At 49.7% G+C, this 20,306-nt stretch overlaps 7 protein-coding genes and 1 non-coding gene across 8 annotated transcripts; 2 read left to right on the top strand and 6 right to left on the bottom strand.

The window, feature by feature from the left end:
• Positions 1 to 375: 375 nt before the first annotated feature.
• On the bottom strand, positions 376 to 476 carry BKA67DRAFT_t127. The gene has a single exon. It is a non-coding gene; the product is annotated as a tRNA-Arg (tRNA).
• Positions 477 to 3,981: 3,505 nt separating this feature from the next.
• On the bottom strand, positions 3,982 to 7,247 carry BKA67DRAFT_348711 (family 31 glycosyl hydrolase). The gene is made up of 2 exons (XM_046096342.1): positions 7,072 to 7,247; positions 3,982 to 7,009 (listed from the first exon to the last, which is right to left on the bottom strand). Exons 1-2 carry the CDS (start codon positions 7,154 to 7,156, stop codon positions 4,149 to 4,151), a joined length of 2,946 nt encoding a protein of 981 aa, XP_045956409.1. The 5' UTR covers positions 7,157 to 7,247; the 3' UTR covers positions 3,982 to 4,148.
• Positions 7,248 to 8,479: 1,232 nt separating this feature from the next.
• On the top strand, positions 8,480 to 9,373 carry BKA67DRAFT_573104 (nucleoside diphosphate kinase). The gene is made up of 3 exons (XM_046103328.1): positions 8,480 to 8,679; positions 8,746 to 8,924; positions 8,992 to 9,373. Exons 1-3 carry the CDS (start codon positions 8,663 to 8,665, stop codon positions 9,255 to 9,257), a joined length of 462 nt encoding a protein of 153 aa, XP_045956410.1. The 5' UTR covers positions 8,480 to 8,662; the 3' UTR covers positions 9,258 to 9,373.
• On the bottom strand, positions 9,373 to 10,714 carry BKA67DRAFT_573106 (uncharacterized protein). Its single transcript, XM_046103329.1, has one exon. It carries the CDS (start codon positions 10,448 to 10,450, stop codon positions 9,614 to 9,616), a length of 837 nt encoding a protein of 278 aa, XP_045956411.1. The 5' UTR covers positions 10,451 to 10,714; the 3' UTR covers positions 9,373 to 9,613.
• BKA67DRAFT_573108 (uncharacterized protein) lies at positions 10,715 to 12,181 on the bottom strand. Its single transcript, XM_046103330.1, has 2 exons — positions 11,704 to 12,181; positions 10,715 to 11,642 (listed from the first exon to the last, which is right to left on the bottom strand). The coding sequence occupies exons 1-2, from the start codon at positions 11,969 to 11,971 to the stop codon at positions 11,020 to 11,022; spliced, it is 891 nt and encodes a 296-aa protein (XP_045956412.1). The 5' UTR covers positions 11,972 to 12,181; the 3' UTR covers positions 10,715 to 11,019.
• A 10-nt stretch (positions 12,182 to 12,191) lies between these two features.
• BKA67DRAFT_573109 (uncharacterized protein) lies at positions 12,192 to 13,051 on the bottom strand. Its single transcript, XM_046103331.1, has one exon. The coding sequence runs from the start codon at positions 12,877 to 12,879 to the stop codon at positions 12,592 to 12,594; it is 288 nt and encodes a 95-aa protein (XP_045956413.1). The 5' UTR covers positions 12,880 to 13,051; the 3' UTR covers positions 12,192 to 12,591.
• Positions 13,052 to 13,772: 721 nt separating this feature from the next.
• BKA67DRAFT_626751 (bacterial alpha-L-rhamnosidase-domain-containing protein) lies at positions 13,773 to 16,322 on the bottom strand. Its single transcript, XM_046105553.1, has 2 exons — positions 15,792 to 16,322; positions 13,773 to 15,741 (listed from the first exon to the last, which is right to left on the bottom strand). Exons 1-2 carry the CDS (start codon positions 16,170 to 16,172, stop codon positions 13,804 to 13,806), a joined length of 2,319 nt encoding a protein of 772 aa, XP_045956414.1. The 5' UTR covers positions 16,173 to 16,322; the 3' UTR covers positions 13,773 to 13,803.
• A 189-nt stretch (positions 16,323 to 16,511) lies between these two features.
• BKA67DRAFT_693330 (MFS sugar transporter-like protein) lies at positions 16,512 to 18,781 on the top strand. Its single transcript, XM_046109245.1, has 4 exons — positions 16,512 to 17,045; positions 17,102 to 17,358; positions 17,413 to 17,498; positions 17,547 to 18,781. The coding sequence occupies exons 1-4, from the start codon at positions 16,795 to 16,797 to the stop codon at positions 18,576 to 18,578; spliced, it is 1,626 nt and encodes a 541-aa protein (XP_045956415.1). The 5' UTR covers positions 16,512 to 16,794; the 3' UTR covers positions 18,579 to 18,781.
• The last annotated feature ends 1,525 nt before the right edge of the window (positions 18,782 to 20,306 follow it).

A 20,306-nucleotide genomic window follows, 5' to 3' on the forward strand; every position in this document is an offset into this window, starting at 1 on the left:
CAAATCTAATAACAATGAATGGCATGATGACGATATTTTCTACAAGTTGACTGGTGGGTAGGGTACATACATACATACATACATAGAAAGTCAACAGTGTAAGTATGGGGCCAATCAAACGTCAACATGTTTTACGCCAGTATATCATAAATAAACCTTCGCGACTTCGTAACACTGGTCACTGTCATTAGACATCTACTTAGATTATATATATCTACAAAACTACCATTCAGGATAAGTTACCGCTCCCTCTCGGGCGCAAGTCAGGTTGCAGGTGGAGTCACCATGTTTCATACCCGGGCTTGAAGCGTGTATACATGGGTTGGTTGTAGGCGGAATGGTAAAAATGACGATGCGAAAAATCGACAAAAATGTAGGTCTGCCTGGGGATCGAACCCAGAATCTCCTGATGTCGTACTGATTACTCAAACGAGTAGCTTCGTAGTCAGACGCAATGCCAATTCTGCCAACAGACCTTGGTGACGACGATTGCTCGCATTGACATATATGTCCTTGACAGTGGAGATTGTGAATGGGGCTGTAGACCTACTCGTGATGGATCATGTCGATATACTAGTCATGGCGGCTTTCGAGACTACCAGCTTGTTGGGTGACGAGTAATAGTAAGACTCCACCACACGTAAAAGGGGGGCCGTTTTCCAATTGATGGTCATCGGCTATACTAGAGGTATTTTGTGAGATGCACAAAGATGCACGAACAGATAGACTTCTGGTAGCGACAGTCCACGGAATACTGGCATTGGCGGCACACTGGGGGTAAGTGGCAGTACAGCGGCCACTATAGTCCCGCTCGTACTGAACACTCTAGCCAACCAACCAGCCGACTAGCCACGGACCTGAGATACCAAAGGTGAGGAAGTTAACAGAGTATGATTATATCTAAGGAGCATGGGACTTGGCCATTGTGAACGAAATCCGATGTTTAACATCTCCTGGAATATGAGTAGTGAGCGATTAGCAGGATGGTTCCTTGATAATCTCATGAACCTCGAGACGGAAGATGTTTATGCGCCAGAAAGGTAGTCTTTGACATCATTCATTCGACTACTTTCATACTCCAGTGCCTAAAGGTGAAAGTACTTAGATTTTCTAAGGTTTTAAAAGGTGAACTTGTTTGCTTGAATTTGTTTGGTCTGAGGAAACTGTTGTTGTTATTGGGGATATTGGTGAAGGGGCTGGTGGTTGCTGGCTCGCGTTGTCAGAGAATGACATAGCTGCAGGGGCGATTGGAGACAATGAGTGTCGCTGCCATAACCAGTATTTGCTCCTCTAAGTGTTTGCCAGTGGAGTGTTGGCCGACGCGATAGTTTAACCAAAGCAGTATCTGGGTAGCTATCAACAGAATGACACGCATTGGACGAATCGAGAACTGTAAAAAGATGCTGAACGATTTTACGTAGAGAGGCAGTAATGTACGGCGTAGGCCCTGCTTGCTGATACAGGATGCTGTAAGTAGATGTAATTGAAATAGCCATAATAAGGGCCTAGTTGACCCTATGATATTAACTTTAGACGATGAATGCGCGTTCACGTTGCGGGACAGCAAGTTCGGCGGTCGAGTAGCTGATGAATATGGCGAGACAAGCGACTCACCAAGGTCGTATATATGATACAGGACACCTGCTAACAGAGGTAAATGATCCAAGACCTTAAAGAGGATGGTATGAAGCCTCCTAAAAGTAAAAGTAGCTTATCTCAATGGCGCAAACCGGGAGCGAGCCCATGTGAAACGCTTTGAGAGAGAGAGAGAGAGAGAATGGCCATGATTGGACGAATATCTGATGCGCCAATTCAAATGATCTGCTCTCAGATGTCATCGTCCATCCCCAAATATGTTGAAATACATTTTGTGCTGGTCGTATTTAGTTGTGCGTTGCCAGACTCACCGTCCAATGCATTGGCAATCAGACATGGCTCATGCAGATCGCCGCTATGGAAGCTCTGATCTAATACAATGGTCAACGTTCGAAGAAGTCCTTTCGTCCAGAGGCTGACTGTTAGGAAGCTGGCAGCTGTCGGGAACCGTTCGGATTGAGGAAACCTGTTGTGGTTGTGCCCCTCGACCACTGAGTGTGCCTCCACATGGGTGAAAACGACCACTCAGCCGCAACGAAGCAGGCAAAGGAGTCACCGCATATATTCAATTTGAATAGCAAGGCCACTCAGGTAGCGTCGCCCCCCCCCTCTTCCCACATACCTGTCCAGACATCAGACAAAGTTGCACGCATAGCGACTCACATGTCATTATATGGCCGTAACTTGGCTGCCTGTCACTGTTAGTATCACCATAAGCTGATGTAAACGTTACAAAACATGTGGCAACCGCGTGATTTCATCTGTCATACAAATTGTGCCTTGTAGTATTACTCTCAGGGATAATTGTATGATTTCGTATAGCTGGAGCTTGGTGCCGACGACCAGATATCGGTGGATATCCAATCAGACATCGCCGTGCATAGTGAAGATTGCTGCCACTGGATAATACAACGATAAAACATATAACCGCCATACTCATTTTACCTTTGTATCTATGGGGCTGGGGAGAATTTCTTTGATATAAAAGTTGTCTGAAGCGGAGCATCTTGGCTGAGGGTCTTGCAGATGATGGACTGTTCGTTTATAGCGTTAACTTCGACCAATCAAGGAAGGAGCCGCTGATAGAGATCCCGATCGTCCCAATCAAGGACTAGCGTAATGTCTGAACAATCAGCATGAGCAGTATTCACTGCATCACTGTTGCAAAAAAAGAGAGAGACCAGCCAATCAGCCATTATTCCTGTTTGCAATTTCTGACTGGCCGATTTGAAAAGACTGAATCGACTCAACTCGTCCGAATCTAGACTAGTGGCTCCGGAGCAGAAATCTGAGGCAACAATCAGTAACCCTCCAAGGTCCCTCCCCCCTTGGGTATAAATATTCGACCCCCTCCTGTTCTTTTCTTTGATTTTTCTCTCTCCTCTTCATACTTACCTACTGGTTTCGTTTTTGAGCTCAAGCTTTCAGAAATGAAGTAGTTCTGGCGCATGACATCGCACATCGTCGTGTGCCACTACTCTATGACTTTTCGGAGTCGTAGGCCGGTTAATTTTTGTTGGCTCCCTCTTCGTTGTGCACTATGCCTTGAGCATAGTCATGAGGAAGATAGATGGGGTTGTTTGGTGCTTGTTTCTTTCTACTATAAATCTCTCGGCTTGGTGAAAGAAGGTGGTAGTTGAGTGTGGCAGCCTTCCACAAGAGGCATTATGGAATGGTTTCATCGCATTTGGTCTTGCCAAAGCTTGCCATTTTGGTCGTTGGAATCGAAAACCCTTATGCGAACTAGTTAGGCGCGTTTTAAAGTTTTCAGAACGACGAGCCAGTCTGGCAATGGCTTCCAAGCTTCAATATTGCGAGTGAGGGGCTGGTAATCGAGCAATTGAAGCTTTTCTTGATAGCATGTTCTTGTTTCCGGTTTAGTGGTGGACCAAGGATCTTCCTTAGTATAACAGAAACAAAGAATATCTACGCATTATCAGAGTCACAGCCGAGACAATTATTTCCGTAGCAAACGAACTGCTTCGTGGAGTAATCATCTAAGCGTGTCAATGGTATGAGGAGCAAGTGGCAAGATAGAGGGAGAGGATCCCAACCAGAATTCGAACCTCACTTGGGGTCCACGCAGATGCGATGAGAAAGTGCTGCCTAAGCCGTCGTATCTTGCTAGACACGGCCACTTCAGAATTTTCGCAACTCGACCATTCATGTTCGAGAATAGTCACGCGTCGTAGTGTTACGACTCACCTATTTTGATAACGAGCGCGTACATCCCAGGTCGGTCTTTTGCGAATGGTCTATCACCTGATTATCTACTGTGTCCTGAGAGGTAACAACCTTGAAGTCTAAGGTTTTAAGACACCGGGGCAGAAGAACCTTGCGTGGGCTTAATAGAAAGACAGAGGGGTGGGAATGAAAATCAATATGCGTTGAACCACGTGTCGAGTGATGCTTTACTGCTTATTACATGCCGTAAGCAATTCCCATAAATCTACATTCAAATCTAGGCATTCTTCTATTGATATTTCTGTACCAAGTTCCTGAAACATGTCTCTCGTTTACACGCTTAACGAACAACCGTTATCCGTTTGTTTCTAGGCAAAGTCGATTTCCCAGTCAGCGCCAACTCTCGCACCGATACGTCCCACAGTAGCGAAAGCGGCACGGCCGCCCTCAGCCTTGTTGAAGTGGAAGGGGACCTTGGTTTTCTTGCCTTCAGACTCGACTTCAACCTCGGTCCTGCCCTCCCAGGATGACGGAACACCAACAATGACAAGCTTATCAAAGCTTACGTTATGGAAACGCTTCATCCAGTCGCCCTCACGAAGCTTCTTGCCTTCGTGGGAAGAGGCAGCAGTTGACGTGAGCTGCAGCTGGTGGAACTTGAAGTTACGGTGGATGTATTGACCCTTCTGATAGTCGAAAGAGTCACCATCGTCTACGTAGAGCTCGCCCTCAGCAGCCAAATCCTTGCCGAGGACAATCACAAGAGTATAGTCGTCATACTTCATGAGCTGAGTAGAACGGCGAGGGGTGTCGCGGCGAGGGAAAATGTGGCCGCCTCTCATTAGTACAGGTGTCTTCTCGAGGGGAGCATCAATCGAGACACTCTTGCCCCTGTGAGTCGAGAGCTTGGCGTACGTGAAGTAATCATAGTAAACAGCATCGTCGGGAATGTAAATGTCGGTAGAATCCTTGTCCTTTTCGACAATCGGCTTAACCAAAAGACCGGTGGCTCCAACGAAGAACTGATCATCTACAGCAAAACCACTCTCCTCGCTGGGGTGAGTCCAGTACATAGGTCGGATGATGGGGCTACCATCTCGGTTTGCGTGGAAGAAGGCTGTGTACCATGAAGGCATCAGACTGTATCGGAGGCGGAGGGCGGCTGTGATGATGGATCGGTACGGCTCAGAAGCCATGTATGGTTCACGGCGACGGGCATCAATGTGCGCATGGCCGCGGAAGAAGGGGTAGAAGGCACCAGCTTGGTACCAACGCGACTGAAGCTCCAGCTCGGGGTTGCCGAAGAAGCCACCGACGTCAGCGCCAGCGAAGGGGAAGCCAGCGATACCCTGGGCGAGAATCATAGGAACAGCGGCACCAAGATGCTCCCAGCTAGCCTGGTTGTCACCTGTCCACATGGCGCCCAGACGCTGAGAACCGGCAAAGAAGGAACGAGTGAGCACAAACGGACGCCTGAGCTCACCCTTCTTGCGAGTCATCAGGGCGTCATAAGTAGCATTATGGAACGTCATGCCATTGATGTTGTGGACATCACGGTGCTCCCAGCCGCCGTGGTGCAGGTTATCCTTGGGGAAAGTAATCTCGGGACCGTTGAAGACAGACGGTTCATTCATGTCGTTCCAGATATAAGTGTTCTCCATGGTGCCCTTGAAGGCATCGTACTTGAACAGCGAGGTCCACCATTTGATCGCGGCAGGGTTAAAGCAGTCAACCCACATGGAGGAACCAGGCCAACACCAACCATCAAAGTCGCTACCCTTGTTGTTCTTGACGGCCAGGCCCTTGGACTTGAGCTCCTCAATGACGTGGTAGTTGCCAGTGTTCTTGATGTGAGGATCAATGATAGTGACGAGCTTTCTGCCATGCTCGTCAAGCTGCTTGCCCATGGAGATAGGGTCCTTGAACATGTTGGGATCCCAGGTGAAGTACTTCTTCTCGTCAGTGTACTCGATGTCAAGCCAGATGACATCGTAGGGAATCTTGAACTTGTCCATCTTACGATCAACCTCCTTAACATCGTCGTCAGACACATAGTTCCAGCGACACTGGTGGTAGCCAATGGCAAACTCGGCAGGCATAGCAGTCGTGCCAGTAAGCTCGCCGTAGGTCTTGCTGATATCCTTGGGTGTAGGGCCAAGGAAGACGAAGACATCCAACAAGCCAGACTCGGAGATCCAGTGAGTATGAGTATTCGTCTTGGAGTTCAGACCAAGTGCCAAGGGATTCTTTGACTCCTTAGCCTTGACGATGTCAATCCAGGTTTCGGCACCGTTGAGCCAGAAGACACCGACGGTGGAGTCCTTACGTTGGGCCTGCATGAAGGGAATGGCGCCGTATAGAGTCATTGGGCTGTCCAGGATGTACTCGAACACATCAGCGTTGTATAGTCTGTAAGGTTCGTTGTAGTTGCCGTCACCGCCGCGGGTTTCCTTCAACGACAAGGGGCCAGCGTGCTCGGGGATGCCGAAGACATGCTCGTATCCTGGGAAGGTGATGTCAAGCGCAACACTCTCGGGACCACGAGGCTTCGTATCCGTGTTGCCGTTGAATGTCTCCTCGAACCAGGTGCTTTCGTCGAGATGGGCAGGGACGTCGTTCTTCTCCTCTTCCTGCTTCTCGCCCTCCTCGCCCTCCTTCTTCTCGGGCTCAGCCTTTTCGACCTTGGGTCTCCAATGTTCCATGTTCAAAAGACCACGGTCATTGAGCTTGACCTGAACGGTGCCGTCCCGCTTGAAATCAACGCCAAAGGGCTCGTACTTGATCTCGGCCTCGAACGATGAGTTCGGTCCGTACTGGATGGTCATGCCAGTGCCGCTTTCGCGTGCGATAGTCGCCTCGTTGTCCAGGTCCAAGCCTCCAACGACGGCCCATTTCTCAGCCTCGTTGTATCTCTCCTTTCGGGCTGGGCTGTCGTGTCTCAGCTCGATATCCTTCAGCTGGCGTTTCTCTTCGTCGGCGGTGACTCGCGCGGCTCCGGACTTGAGGAACGATATGGTAACAGGAAGGTTGACGGTTCTTCCGTCGTCGTCGGTGGTCTTCAGAATGGTAGCCTGGAATTGGCCATCTTTGAACGAGGCCTTGTCGGAGGTGATCTTGTAAGGCGCCTTCCACGAAGCGCCCTGGACCTCGACATGGTCGGCATAGGCGCGGTTTCGTTTACAGAAGCCAGATTGACCGCATTTCTTGAAATCGTTCTCCTTCACCATTACTGCGAGTGCGTATGAGTTGCTGCGAGGGCTAAGGAGGGCGGGCGTGTAATGTGCGACTTACCGGCCGGCGTGAACAGAGAGCAGAGAACGGAGAGAAGGCATAGGTAGGCCGTCCATGTCCAGGACAGCTGGTTGGAACTCCGCATCTTGGTGTTTACCCCAAGACGGGGGGGAGTCTAATCGGTCGTAGCTAGAGGAGAAGAAGAGGTGATGTCATGCACTGAGGCCTGCAGTTGACCATTGAGGGGTACAGGAGTCAATTGGCCCGTAGGTGATGGGTGACGACTTGTATGGAAGTAAATAGGATTTCCCCCTCGTTGTAATTGAAGATGGGGATTATCGTTTCGTGTGTCGACTTTCTAAAAGCTCCAGCTGTCCTTGATGACGGTAGAGCTCCAAATGGGGTTTGGCTCCGTGCAGGCTGCTCATTGGCAGCCAAACCCTGGGGCCCCCGCCGAACCCCTTGGCAGCTTCGACTTGAATCCCGTATAAATTATTGTTGCAGAATCAATCTCGGATACTCTTTGTGCAGTCTATAAGCTGAGCCTAAGCTGTGCTCTTACGGTTATTTATTCTATGACACTGTCAGCTTGTTGGTACATGAGCAAGTCGTCTCTTGTGACTACAACTCATACACATGCCTTCTGGATACTTGGATCGGAGTATTTCATCGATCGCCATTGGTGGCTCTTCCTGGGGTACATGGACAGCAGATAGATAGATAGATATAATCACCGGTAATCCACAACCCCATGATTGTTCAGCTTTCGAAGAAGAAGAAAAAAGATGATCGTCTTCCTCTTTCTCTAATAGAGCATGACATCTACTCCATGATCATATGAAACAAACGAAGTAAGGCCTCAGCATCTCAACTCGTCTGGACATGAACGAACCTATACACATTCGACTTTGACCGCCAGATTAGATCCTACCGAACCTCCAGGCGCATTTTCACTCGTTCACACACAAACAGCAATCACACGCAACCCAAGAACCCTCGACAACCGCCAATGAATGGTGTTTCTTCAAGTCAAGTAAAGCAAAAAAAAGGCTGTACAGAATCAAGACGACATACACACCTGTAGACTAGTCTAGATCTCAGTGCAGCAAACATGACGAACCACTCCAGCATTTCCACCCCAATTGGAGGCGGTAAGAAGGCCAATGTTCTGGGTCAAGGTCAATCAGACCGCCGGCCAGCGAACACTGATACCTGGCCAACCGCATCCACTTCAAATTGGGGCTCTGGGGATCCTGCAGGCACAAGAGTCAGAAACACCGCCCAACAGCCTGCTCTAGGTTCAGCATCACCGGCGCCAGCAAATGCAGCGGCAGCGCCAACGCAGCAGGCCAGAGCAAAAGCTGTAGCTGCAGCGGGTCCCAAGGCCAATCAGGCCCAAGATCAGCAGCATCTGCCCCGCCACGGCCACGGCCACGGAGACCAGGGACACCATCGACGAAGACGACCCCTCACTCTGTACTTTTTCCTCGTGGGTTGGCTGCTATTTTTCTGCCTCCTCCTCCTACCCTGGCAGTTAAACATCAATCGTCCAGGCTGGAATTTCACTCGCAGCTTTACCCTCTCTACCACTTCCTTCACCACAAACCACCCGACAGAACAAACCGTCTCAATCCTACAACCCCAACTCAAAATGGCCTCCGAGCAGACGTACGTGCCAATGCTGTCCAATTGAGCATCCCCAGAGAGAGCATTGGCGGACTGACTTTGACACAGTTTCATTGCTATCAAGCCTGACGGCGTTCAGCGCGGTCTTGTCGGCCCCATCATCAGCCGCTTCGAGAACCGTGGCTACAAGCTCGTTGCCCTCAAGCTCGTCAGCCCCAGCAAGGACCACCTTGAGACTCACTACGCCGACCTCAAGGAGAAGCCCTTCTTCCCCGGCTTGGTTCAGTGTATGCAAACCCCCCTCCCCAACCTGCCCTCGAGTGAAATAAAGACAGCTGCTGACGACCGGCCCAGACATGCTGAGCGGTCCCATCTGCGCCATGGTCTGGGAGGGCCGTGACGCCGTCAAGACTGGCCGTACCCTCCTCGGTGCCACCAACCCTCTTGCCTCTGCCCCCGGTACCATCCGTGGTGACTTCGCCATCGATGTCGGCCGAAACGTCTGCCACGGTTCCGACTCCGTCGAGAACGCCAAGAAGGAGATTGCTCTCTGGTTCAAGGAGGGTGAGGTCATCAACTACCAGAGCCACAGCGCTTCTTGGATCTACGAGAAGGCTTAAATTACAAAAAGACAATTGAGCTTAAGACTGCGTGAGGCGTGTGTCTCATGCTGATAGAAGCGTTCATGTGTCTTATATAGCAAACACAAAAGCAAATAAAAGGATCTTCACGCAAACCGTTTCTTCACTCACATAATGTCGTGATATCAAACAAGATGTCATGTCTACTGCCTTGCTCGTCAAAGATGTTGGCCACATGGGTTCTCGAGGATCAGACAGCCGACAATGGTGCAAGCCGTGCCCCTTGCCAACCACTGGTTTCAACTGTAGAAATGCAATATGCCATCTGTTAGTATTTTATGCAGTGGTGTGTCATGTTTGAATCGGTCTAGGTATACAACATCCAGAAATCCCCATCAGCGCTTCAGAAGGCCCTTTCTCGTCCTCACCATGAGTCTTGCAATGGACGGTGTGACCCAGAGTGAAAAGGCTATCCTCGGTATGAGCAGCACTTTGACGATGGCATAAGCAGCCACCAGTTGCACCCCGATTTTGTATCCGTTTTCCGTATTCTGCAGTGTTGCCTTCTCCCTCACCAACTCGACAGCCCTCCTCGTCTTGCTCTTGGCCTGCTGGGCAGCCTCCTCCACGGCTCCCGCCTCCGCCTCGTCCTTCTTCTGGCCTCTTATCCTGGTCCAAAGCGCCCAGGCGCTGTGGGACTTCTTGTCCCTTCCGCCCTGCTCCTCGGCCTCCCTGTCCAGCTCCCTCTCGAACCTCTCCTCGCCGGCCTTGGCATCCTCGGCACCCAGCCCGAAGTACCCCTTCTTCCTGAACCAGCTCAGGAACTTGAACGCGCCGTCCTGCACGTACGGCGCCCACGGCCCGAACACATATCCCGCGGGCACGATGTCGTAGTACTGGAACAACCCGACGAGGCCGAATATCGGCAGGACAGCCGTGATCTCGTGGATCAGGAGGAAGGCGACCATGTGCGACCCGGGCGCCGAGCGGAAGTTCTGCAGCGGGGAGTGGAAGCGCTTGGGCAGCCAGCGCTGCGTGCGGGTTATGACCTTGTCGAAGCGGCTTGCCTGCTTGGCCGTGATCTCGGGCTGCGACGACGGGGAGAGCGTCGGCTTGGTCGACTCGAGGCGCATTTGTGGTCTTCGGGGCCGGGGAAGAGCTCGTCGGAGGGCTGGCGTGGACGTGGACGACAAGGCGGGCAGGCGCGGCTGGAAGACGCGTGGAAGAGACATTGTCGCGAAAGTTCTCCGTGCGGGTTGTAGACTTGGTTGTTGAAGGCTCGATGCGACTGGGCGCCAAAACTTCGAAGTTGCGCTTTGAAGCTTTCAAGCAATTGACGTCACGTCACGGTGAGCTCCCTGCATTCAATAGACTGCCTGGTTCTAGAGATGTTACAACTCCGACTGCTGAACAACCAGGCGACGTCGAGGGCCCAAGGGAAGCGAGGAAAAGGGGCCAAGCGCTCCAATTGCTTTTAACAATGCCTGAAGTTATCTAGTTTCGCATACCAAAATGCTACACGGAGGTCGATTGGTGGGGGCTTGTCTATAATCGCCAAGCTTTTCTGTTGTAAAGCTCCATCCCCTGTCTAGTGTCTTGATTTCTAAATGCGTGGTGCCTTTGACAATGAACATCACTACTGTGTCCTGGCTGATCTGGTTGCATCAGGGTCCGCCAAAGGCATTTCTAACCTCCTTGCAGCTTGGATGCCTTTCATCGTAGTCCGGAGACTATAAAACTACCCACCGAGCGTCTTGATAACATGATCGCTTGCTACGGCCACCTGCTCGCCCAACCCCTCCTAGACCAACATTTGCTCTGCTCGGAGACCCTTGTCCTCCTTCAAGACGCCGGCTTTCCTCAACGCAGCGATGCACTTCTCGATGACCGTAATATTGACTCCCGCCACCTCCCCTGCAAACTCGACGGTCGTGAGCCACTCCCGAGCATCGGCCTCCGAATAGTCCAGCTCTGTGCTGATGTACTTGACGGCCTCGTCGGCATGTTCGACGAAGTACTTCGTGCCCTGGTCTAGTTTCTTGAAGAGGTCCTTTAGCCGCTCGTCGTTGCCAAGTTTCGTAGTCGTCGTCGAGGCCACGATCTTCCAGCTGCTCCAGGGTGTGTATATCTCGCCCACTCTGCGAATCTCGCCCGAGTCGTAGTAGCGCTTCGACGTGAAGTGCTCCCACATGAAGAAGTCGGCCGTGCCATCGTTGACTGCATTACGCAGCTTGTCGAATGTTTGCAACACCACAAAGTCCGCATATGGCGATGCGGAAGGCGAGAGCCAGCCCTGCTGGTCTGCTAACACATAGCCCATCACCTGGGATCCAGAGCCCAGACGTGAGATACCAATCTTGGAGTCCTTCAGGGACTCGACAGATGTGATCTCGGGTCTCTTGGCGCCTGTAGAGATCGCCCAGCCTGCAGACACGTGAGCCGCACGAAGCTTAGACTCATCCATGATCGGGGAGGGGGTACTTACAAAGAGGGGTCTCAACATAGGTCCCCACGATTCTATAGCCGCCATCGCCGGGAGTGTCCTCCTTACCCAACCCTGCAACCCACGCCTCAGTCAACCCAATGCCGACATCAATCTCTCCGGCCCGCAGAGCCGTGATCATGTGCCCAGTGCCGGAGGGAAATGGGATCAATGTAGCGGAGAGCCCGAAGTGCTTCTTTGCAAAGTGGATAGGTGTGGAGAAGTGCTCCGGAACGAAGCCGATACGGAGGGGTTGTGATGAGTCTGCCATCTTTCCTTTCGGTTGTTCGAGATCAATAGTTTTTCTAATTGGTATTGTGTTTATGTCAAAAAGAGAAACACGTGAGCAATCTATCACGGTTCGCGCTGTGAGTGAATTTTGTCCTGTTTGAGGCAGGTCGTACGTCTGTCTTAATTTTTTTTTCTTGCCGTTTCAAGCCCATTATGCAGGGACCTCAACTTAGGTGCGGGGATGACGTGCCTTTCTATTAATAATGGCGGGGCATTGAGGTAAATGAATGTTTTTGACAACTTCATGAGTGTGACATACGATCACATGCTGCGCTGAATTTGTCATAGAAGACTCCAAAGTCAAAGTACGCAGTATAATATGCGTTGTGGCACAGCTCGATCGAACTGTTTTTGACCCGAGCAACCAAACCTACCAAAATCAACATCACGATGCGGCTTTAGTATAGAGTCTCGGCATCCCAATTTTCTGTACTGACTACCCCGCAAGCAACTTTATTATGCCACATATGCAACCACCATCGCATATTAGACTACCAACAAAAGGAACCCGTAGCTAGCTCATTGCCGCCTCACGTACATAGCCTCCCTATTACCCGGAATTGTAGTTAGGGCTCGTTCTGGGTGGAACAGTCCAAGTATTCAAACGAGCATAGCGGCAACGCCGGCCGCCAGACCGGCAAGCGCGTAGCCAGTGGCCTGCGCGTTACCTGCAGCGCTTGATGAGATCCATGTCAACGAAGGGTTAGTCGTAGACAGAGACGACGAAACCGTGGTAGTTGTTGATACTGACACATCGGTGGAAGTTGTGGTTGAACCAGCAACAAGAACACTCGATGTAGCTGTGGTGGTGACGGTGGTCGTCGTCAAAGGTGATTGCGCGGTGGCAAGCGTGCAGAAGACTGCCGTGACAAGGGTAATGAGTTGCATATTTTTTAGGCAAAAGAGTCTTTACCAGATCAGCGGTTGTAGAATATGTTGATATGAGCTTTGTGAAAAACTTCGGAGTTTGCCTATCATGGCTATCTGGAGGTTGCTTAGGATGTCCTTGACCCAATATGTAGGATATATATACAAGAGGATGCTCCCGTGTGTACTCCCCTTGAGATGTTTGCTTCAAGTTTGACGAAGGCTACCAGGTCGCCCCGTACTACTTGATCCGAATGTTTACAAGGAATCCTGCTTCAAGTTGATGAGGAGGGCAAAGCTGTGGCACAATAACCAGACTGCGGTGAATTCGTACAAACTATGCAATGGTCCTTTGAACTTGAAAAAGGTCCTTCTTTGTGTTATACTTTATTTTCTAGCGACATGGGTCTTCGCTTGGCGGCATCGGACTTTTGTTTACTGTTGTACTCATCTTGCCCGAGAGTAAGACAAGGATTCATGCTGAGGCCTTCTAGACCGATCTCACGACCAAACGTCCGAATTTGACCAACTTTAATCATACAACAGCAAACAAAGCATTGATAATCAATGATCATAGGCCCAAACAAACCCGTTTGTGCCGGTGATGCCAAGAGCTCAGTGAAATTTCGCAATGGGTGGGTCGTCGATATTCGCATTGTGTAGTCGGAAGGAGCCATATGGATCTCAATCATCATGGGCATGCAGCTCAGATATACCAATAGTCAATGATGCAAAGGATTGTTGGAAGATTTAAATCCATGAAACGGTCCTTTGTAGAGCTGAGACAGATCGGTAGCGTATCTCCACAGACGCTGTCATGGCCGTAACGAGGGTCACTTTTAACTACCATTTACCGAACACCAACTTACTTCTTCTCATGGAAAGGGCTGTATATTACGGATGATACAGACTGTGATGATTAAATTTTCATGTATTTGTTTTGAGCTACGATGTTGTCCCCCATTCCACATGGACTGTTTCATCATCTCCGACAAGCACATCGGCCCTGATATCATTGACCAGTCCTTTCCTAGAGTTTACATGTACTCCTTTCCCTTCAACATCACCCTTCACCTTGGCTAAATATGGCTTACTTTCCTGTTTGACGCCCAAAATTTCCGTGCCGATCTCCCACAACGGAACCGCACTCCAGCCATGACAATCGCTTCGCATCATGCTTTCACTCTCTGCCCAAGTTGTAAGATTGTCGTCAATCATTTTCCTCCATGGCTGTATCAATGTGTCCCAGCAATCCTCGTATATGCCTGCCTCACTGACGGCCCGAAACACGTAGAAGCCCATGGCCAAGCTAGCTTTGGCTAGTTTGTGCTCTTCCCGCTCAAGAACGGTACGTCGCATGAGATCTTTGGCTTCAGCTCCCCTAATGCACCCGGCAAGCACGGCGAGGACTTGAACATGTTGACTTCGCTCGTCAATAGCACCGGGGCCGTCGAGGAAGAAATTGCTAGATGAGTCAAAACAGTGCTGTTTCACAGCCCGCAAGAGCGATTCGTGGCGCGACATATACTCCTTTGCAGTATCGCGCCGGCCAAGGAACGTTTGCAGCTCGCTTGCCTTAAGCAGGGCGTACGCATACACCAGAGTGTGGTATGTTGCTGCTCCTTTCTGGTAATATGCTTTTGGCACAGCAAGGCCCGTAAAGCCTCTGCCCGGCGTAAACCAACCATCTACCCAGTCCACGAAAGCCCAGCAGTCTGGATCGAATTGCCCCACAAGACCTAGCTCGTTTATGAGGAGGTCGAAGTAATTGAGAATGCCATCGATCGCACCGGCATAGGACCTGACCAGTCTCTCATCGCCAAAGTGTACCATATGATCATGCACCATGAGGATCCAAAACAGGGAGAATGTGGGGATGTTCATGCCACGGCCAGGACACGGGAAGTGTGTTTCTATAAGCCCGTCTTCTCTTCGCGAGGCATGGAACTCTTGCATAGCCTTTCGTGCGAGCCTATCATCCCGGGAGAGCAGGTACGTGAATAGTATTTGACTCCGGGTATCCATGGCAAATTGGTTCTGTTCATAAAACGGGCAGTCTTCGTATGTCTCGTGCATACAGTTTCGCAAGGTGTTGATGCTGACATTCCAAAGCTTCGAGATGAACGGTGAAGATGTTTCAAGCTTTGTGCGAATCTCCAGGGGGTAGTGTGTCGAACGGTACGTGAATGCATTCAGGGCAAAAGCGCTTGATTTGGTAGTTATTGTCAATCGGATGTAACGAAATGTTCGGAACCAGAAGGGCGAGTAGTGGTTTTTGCCGTCGTGCAGCGTATATTTGTCTGTCGTGCCGTACAGAGCACCGTTCTGAAAGTCTGTCCTGTCTGACTTTCTGCGAGATGTGCTCTGTTGCATGGGCGACTCATAGCATTCTGAGCAAAGTATCTCAATATCGGGGGCATCTGAATCCTTGCTATTGATGGTGGACACGAGATCTAAAAACCCGGTAGTCAACGCGCTGGACTCAATTTCAACCCACACCGTGCTGTTGGCCGGAACTTCAAGGGCAAAATCTTCAGTGAGGAGTTTGATCCATGCCTCTTTGGAAATTGGGCCTTCAAGATTGACGACACCATCAAAGCGAGAAGGGATCTCTGGTAATACCGGGATCTCTCGGGGGTGTAACCGACGAGAGTCCAGCATTGGAGACATCTTCCGTTGCGGTGTCCCCAGCACAGCGTTAGACCACGCACTGTCATCGTGTTCAAGGCTATTCCAGTCAAGATCTAACCTTTGGCCGTCAACAATCTCATTCAGGCTCAGAAATTGGGGGCCCAGCCGATAATCCCACTCGGAATCTGGTACTAGCTGTGTGCCTTCGTCTTTCTTAGCCTTCCAACTCTCATCGGTATGGAGTATCTGGTCCTGTTATACGGTCAATTACGCATAAGCTAAAATGAATGCTCTTCACTTACAGCAATCTCGCAGTGAACAATCAAGCCCGGCAGCGGGCTCCTCACCATACTAAGACACCCATCGTGCGCGATCGAAAATCGCAAAACTTTAGCAGCCAGAATATTTCGGCCCGCTCTTAAATATGGTGTGATGTTGACAGTCTCATAATTCCAGCGGTCGAGGTGACTCTTGCACGGTCCAAAGCTGATGCTTTCGCCATTAAGATACAACCGATATCTCGTATCTGCTGACACGTGCAGGAAGACATCCTCACTTGGCCTATTCTTGATCTCAAAGGTCTTACGAAACAACACAAACTGCCCTTTCTTAGCAGCGTCATCGAATCCAGGAACCCAAATCCATTTGGCTTTACCAGAAGCGAAAGGCGAGTTTGCCGTCATGATGTATGTATTCGTGAAGTTTAGATGTCTCAATATACGTCGATAACACTATCAAACCAGGGCAACCAGCTTGATAAAGCCTCCAAAGGTGTGTGGTTCAAGTTATTCACCTATTTGGTCGGTTGTCTCTATACCGAGTCCTGGTACCCTTGATCTGTCGCAGATTGGAGAATGCGGAGGTGGTCCCCCACAAGCCCTATACGCCAGGGGCTTCTCCAAAAGCGGGAGTTCCGAAGCGGCACTTGAACGGGCGGGATTTCCGGGGTCCCCTCTTTTCACCCATTCAGATCGCCGCATAGGATGTCACAGATTTTTTGTTCAAGATGATGGTGGGCATATGCTGCACAATGTGTAAACCGTGGATGTTAGAGTGAAGACTACCGCGGTCTCAGAAGGGACCCCCTGGTCAATCACTTCCCCATGGGGATGAATCCAGTTTTCTGTCTCGCTTTCTGGGCAAATAATTACGTTGCTGCACAGAAATTGTCAGCTTGTCGGATAAACGAGACATTTCAGTGGACTGAGAAGGTCTTATTTAACATAAATACATCACTTTTACTTGCATTACAACTCCACCACTTATACGTGTGATCCTGCATGTCTCATACCATCGTCGTACGATATGGCTTCTAGTACGGATAACAATGTCACTGACGGGGCCCAGCCGGCTGACGGGGCTACCCAACTTGGCAGAAGCTTAACTCGGTATCCTACGTCTGTTGCTGGCAACGACGACGAAAACTCGACCGTATTGAGTACGATTAAGAACAATCCCGTTATCCTACTATGTTGTCTATACGCAAACCTTGGAGCTTTCATGTATGGCTTCGATAATATCACATTATCATTGTGCCTTGATATGGCGCCCTTTGTGTAGGCACTGCGCTCTGATATACGCTAATTTGACGTTAAGACTAATGACTGGACAGCATGAAGTTTGGAGAACTAGTCGATGGTTCGTACGTTGTACCGGCCTACTGGCAATCTTTGTGGAACGCTATACCTCAGTTAATGACCGGTATTGGAGCTTGGTCTTCCGGACCCGTCTCCGATCGGCTGGGGCGTCGATGGACTATGTTTATTGCAGGTGTCATCTCGGCAGCCGGCGTCACTATTGTATACACAGCAGAATCAAATGGCCAATTTCTAGGAGGCAAGATGGTCAACGCTGTGGGGCTAGGAATGGGTATAGTCTCCTTGATGCTCAAATGCTCCATGATTGCTAACATAAACGTTACAGCTCTGGCGTCGGGGCAGACATATATCTCTGAAATCACCCCCCTGAAGCTGCGTGGTATCGCTCTCGCGTTCTACACTTTTTGCTTGGTAAGTTTGAAGATCAAGACGTTGCGACTTCAACTAATGAGTCTTCAGAGTGTCGGATATCTGGTCGCTGCATCGATTTCGTTCACCCGTGTCACCATTATGGACGAGTCGGCATATAAGGTCATGTTTGCTACAGAGTGGTGTTGGCCTGCAGCAATAGTGGCAGGTGCATTCCTCATTCCCGAATCACCATACTACCTGATCCGAAAGAACCGAATCGAGGCCGCCAGCAAGTCTTTGGGCCGATTACATTCCAAAAACGAGCGAACTGTGAGATTTGCACTCATGTCAATTCAGGAAGTCATTGAACATGAATCAGAAAGCAACATATCCAGCTTTCTAGAATGCTTTCAGGGATCCAACTGGCGGCGGACACGTATCGTATTATATGCCAACGGCTTGTCACAAATGACCGGTGCCGTATTCCTCAATAACGCACCCTACTTCATGGTTCTCGCCGGCTTATCATCAACCAATGTAGCCATGATCGTGGAAATTGGTATTGCAATGTCTATTCTTTCCAGCATATTCACTTTCTTCGGAATGGCCTACCTTGGGCGAAGGTCGTTGGTTCTCGGCGGCACTGCATTCGCAGGTGTCCTTTTCATGATTATGGGCATTTGTGCTGCTCTTCCTAACCAGAACGGTGCTACGCGCTGGGCTGTTGCTATAGTGTTACAGATGGCATGGCTCAGCATTGGACCGGCTAATGGACCTGCCCTTGCTGTTGCCGGCGAGGTCTCGACCATGAGGCTCCGTGCTAAAACACTCGCCATTGGATTCTTCTTCAACTATTTCTATAGCACAATTTGGAACATAGTTGTGCCATACATGTTTAATCCTGGATACGGTAACCTCGGAGGAGAATTGGGTTGGGTCTTCTTCGGCACTTGCTCTGTTTCACTTTTTCTAATATGGTTTGAGATGCCTGATACCAAGGATCTGACAGCAGCTCAGATAGACGAAAGGTTCGAAAACAGGGTTCGCACCCGGGGGTTCCAGGACAAAGATTATCAAGACAACCACACTTCGGGAAAGGAGGTGGAAATGGGCGAGGTGGAGCAAGTCGAGAATGTCTAGGTTTCTCCATGCCGCCTGGGAAGATGCTAGTGTTATGATCTCCCCAAAACTCGGTTGCAACGATCTATACCAGCGACATTATTAGTATCAGAAATAATACAATGCGCATGTCAGATTCTTGAATGCGCCACGTCCATGATCGTTTTCTACTCCAATCAACACTGCAAATTCTGATGCGGGACTCCCACTCAGAGCAAACCAACTCATTCAACAACCAGAAGCCTATCTCACATGGCTGGAAGAGACTGTCATCCTACACATGTGCCAATACCCATGGCCACAAAGACAAGAGTCATGGGGACGGACTTCGAGAGAAAGCGTTCCCAGTTTCTAGATCCACTTGAAACACATCCGGGTTTTATGGCGTGAACTGAAACATTATCAGGGTCGAGTCGTCCCTATAGGCTCCGGAGCGCTCTGCATCGAACCTGCGTTGCCTTTCGTGGGTATTCCATTCCATAACAGAGCTTAGTCAGCCTACTATGCGGACAAGAACAAGTGGCTAGCACAGCTCTCACACAGTAGGTCAACACCAAGCCAGGCTTGGTAGATTTCGGCTAATATCCGCATAACATCGGCCATTGCTGCATCTATTCATCTACAAGGGAAGCAGCCTTCTCATGGATAAAGTTATTGTATGTCGCGATACTATGCTGGCATACCGTGATGGCAGAACCATGCGGCCGAAGTGGATGATGTTTAGTGCCATCACCTTATGCCTTCTAGTGTGGAGACTCTGGACTGCGTAATGCCGAGAGTAGAGAAGGCTAACAAAGCGTTTAGCTCTGTGCCGGTGATCGTGTGGATTGGGACAATTCTTAGTATTTGGACCTTCACAAGCACTATTAAGCCGAGGAGAATAGGCGTCATAGAAGAATGAGTTGAAACTCACCCCCAAACCTCCAATATAGAACAGCCTCAAACGGCCTTCCTGGTTGCTATTGCTTTTTGCTTCAGCTGGCTTAAGTTTTATACGAGGAATACCCAATTGGTAGAAAATGAAGCGAATGTTTGTGTTTATTATTAAATATCTTAAGGCTGTAGGAATTTTAGGTATGAAAAGAGATGAACTGACTAGATCGAGGCATTAAACCATGTCTTCTATACATATCTACTTGGACTCGAGCATCAGCCTTACTGATTACTGTTTCGGAACGTAACAGAGAATATCTCTTCCAAAGAAACAATACCATCGTGACCCTAATATGAGCCAGCCTCCATATTTATTCATCACAAAATAAACATGAAATTAATGCATAGAGTTCAAGGCGACTTCCTAGATTGATTTTAAGCTACCTTGTGTTAGCAGACCTCACGAGTAAGCCCTTTATGACAGTCAAGATAACATGTTGTACCGACTCTAACCGACTCACAGACCTGGAAATGGTAAAGCATATCTGAGAGTTCTTGTGAAACCTTTTCTCACTATAATTTCACTGATGCCATCACCGGGAGATTTCTTGACGTACGCGGACGACATCTCCGTATCCACATTCTTACACACTATCCTAGCCGGCGGCCCACCAAAACGCGGGAATGGGCGGCCTTCCAGAACGGAAATGGGGACGCAATAATTCCGCCCTATCTGCTGTCTCTATACTCAGTTTCGATTCAAGGACTGGCGGTTTGTCTCGGACAACTGAGACTGAAATATCTTTAGAAATATCTTATCGTCCCATCTGAGCCCACATTGCGTGCTCCATCGATGCAAAAGACAGCTTCTTGTTA

This window comes from Truncatella angustata (assembly GCF_020726525.1).
Source record: "Truncatella angustata strain MPI-SDFR-AT-0073 chromosome Unknown BKA67scaffold_6, whole genome shotgun sequence".
Lineage (NCBI taxonomy): Eukaryota > Fungi > Ascomycota > Sordariomycetes > Amphisphaeriales > Sporocadaceae > Truncatella > Truncatella angustata.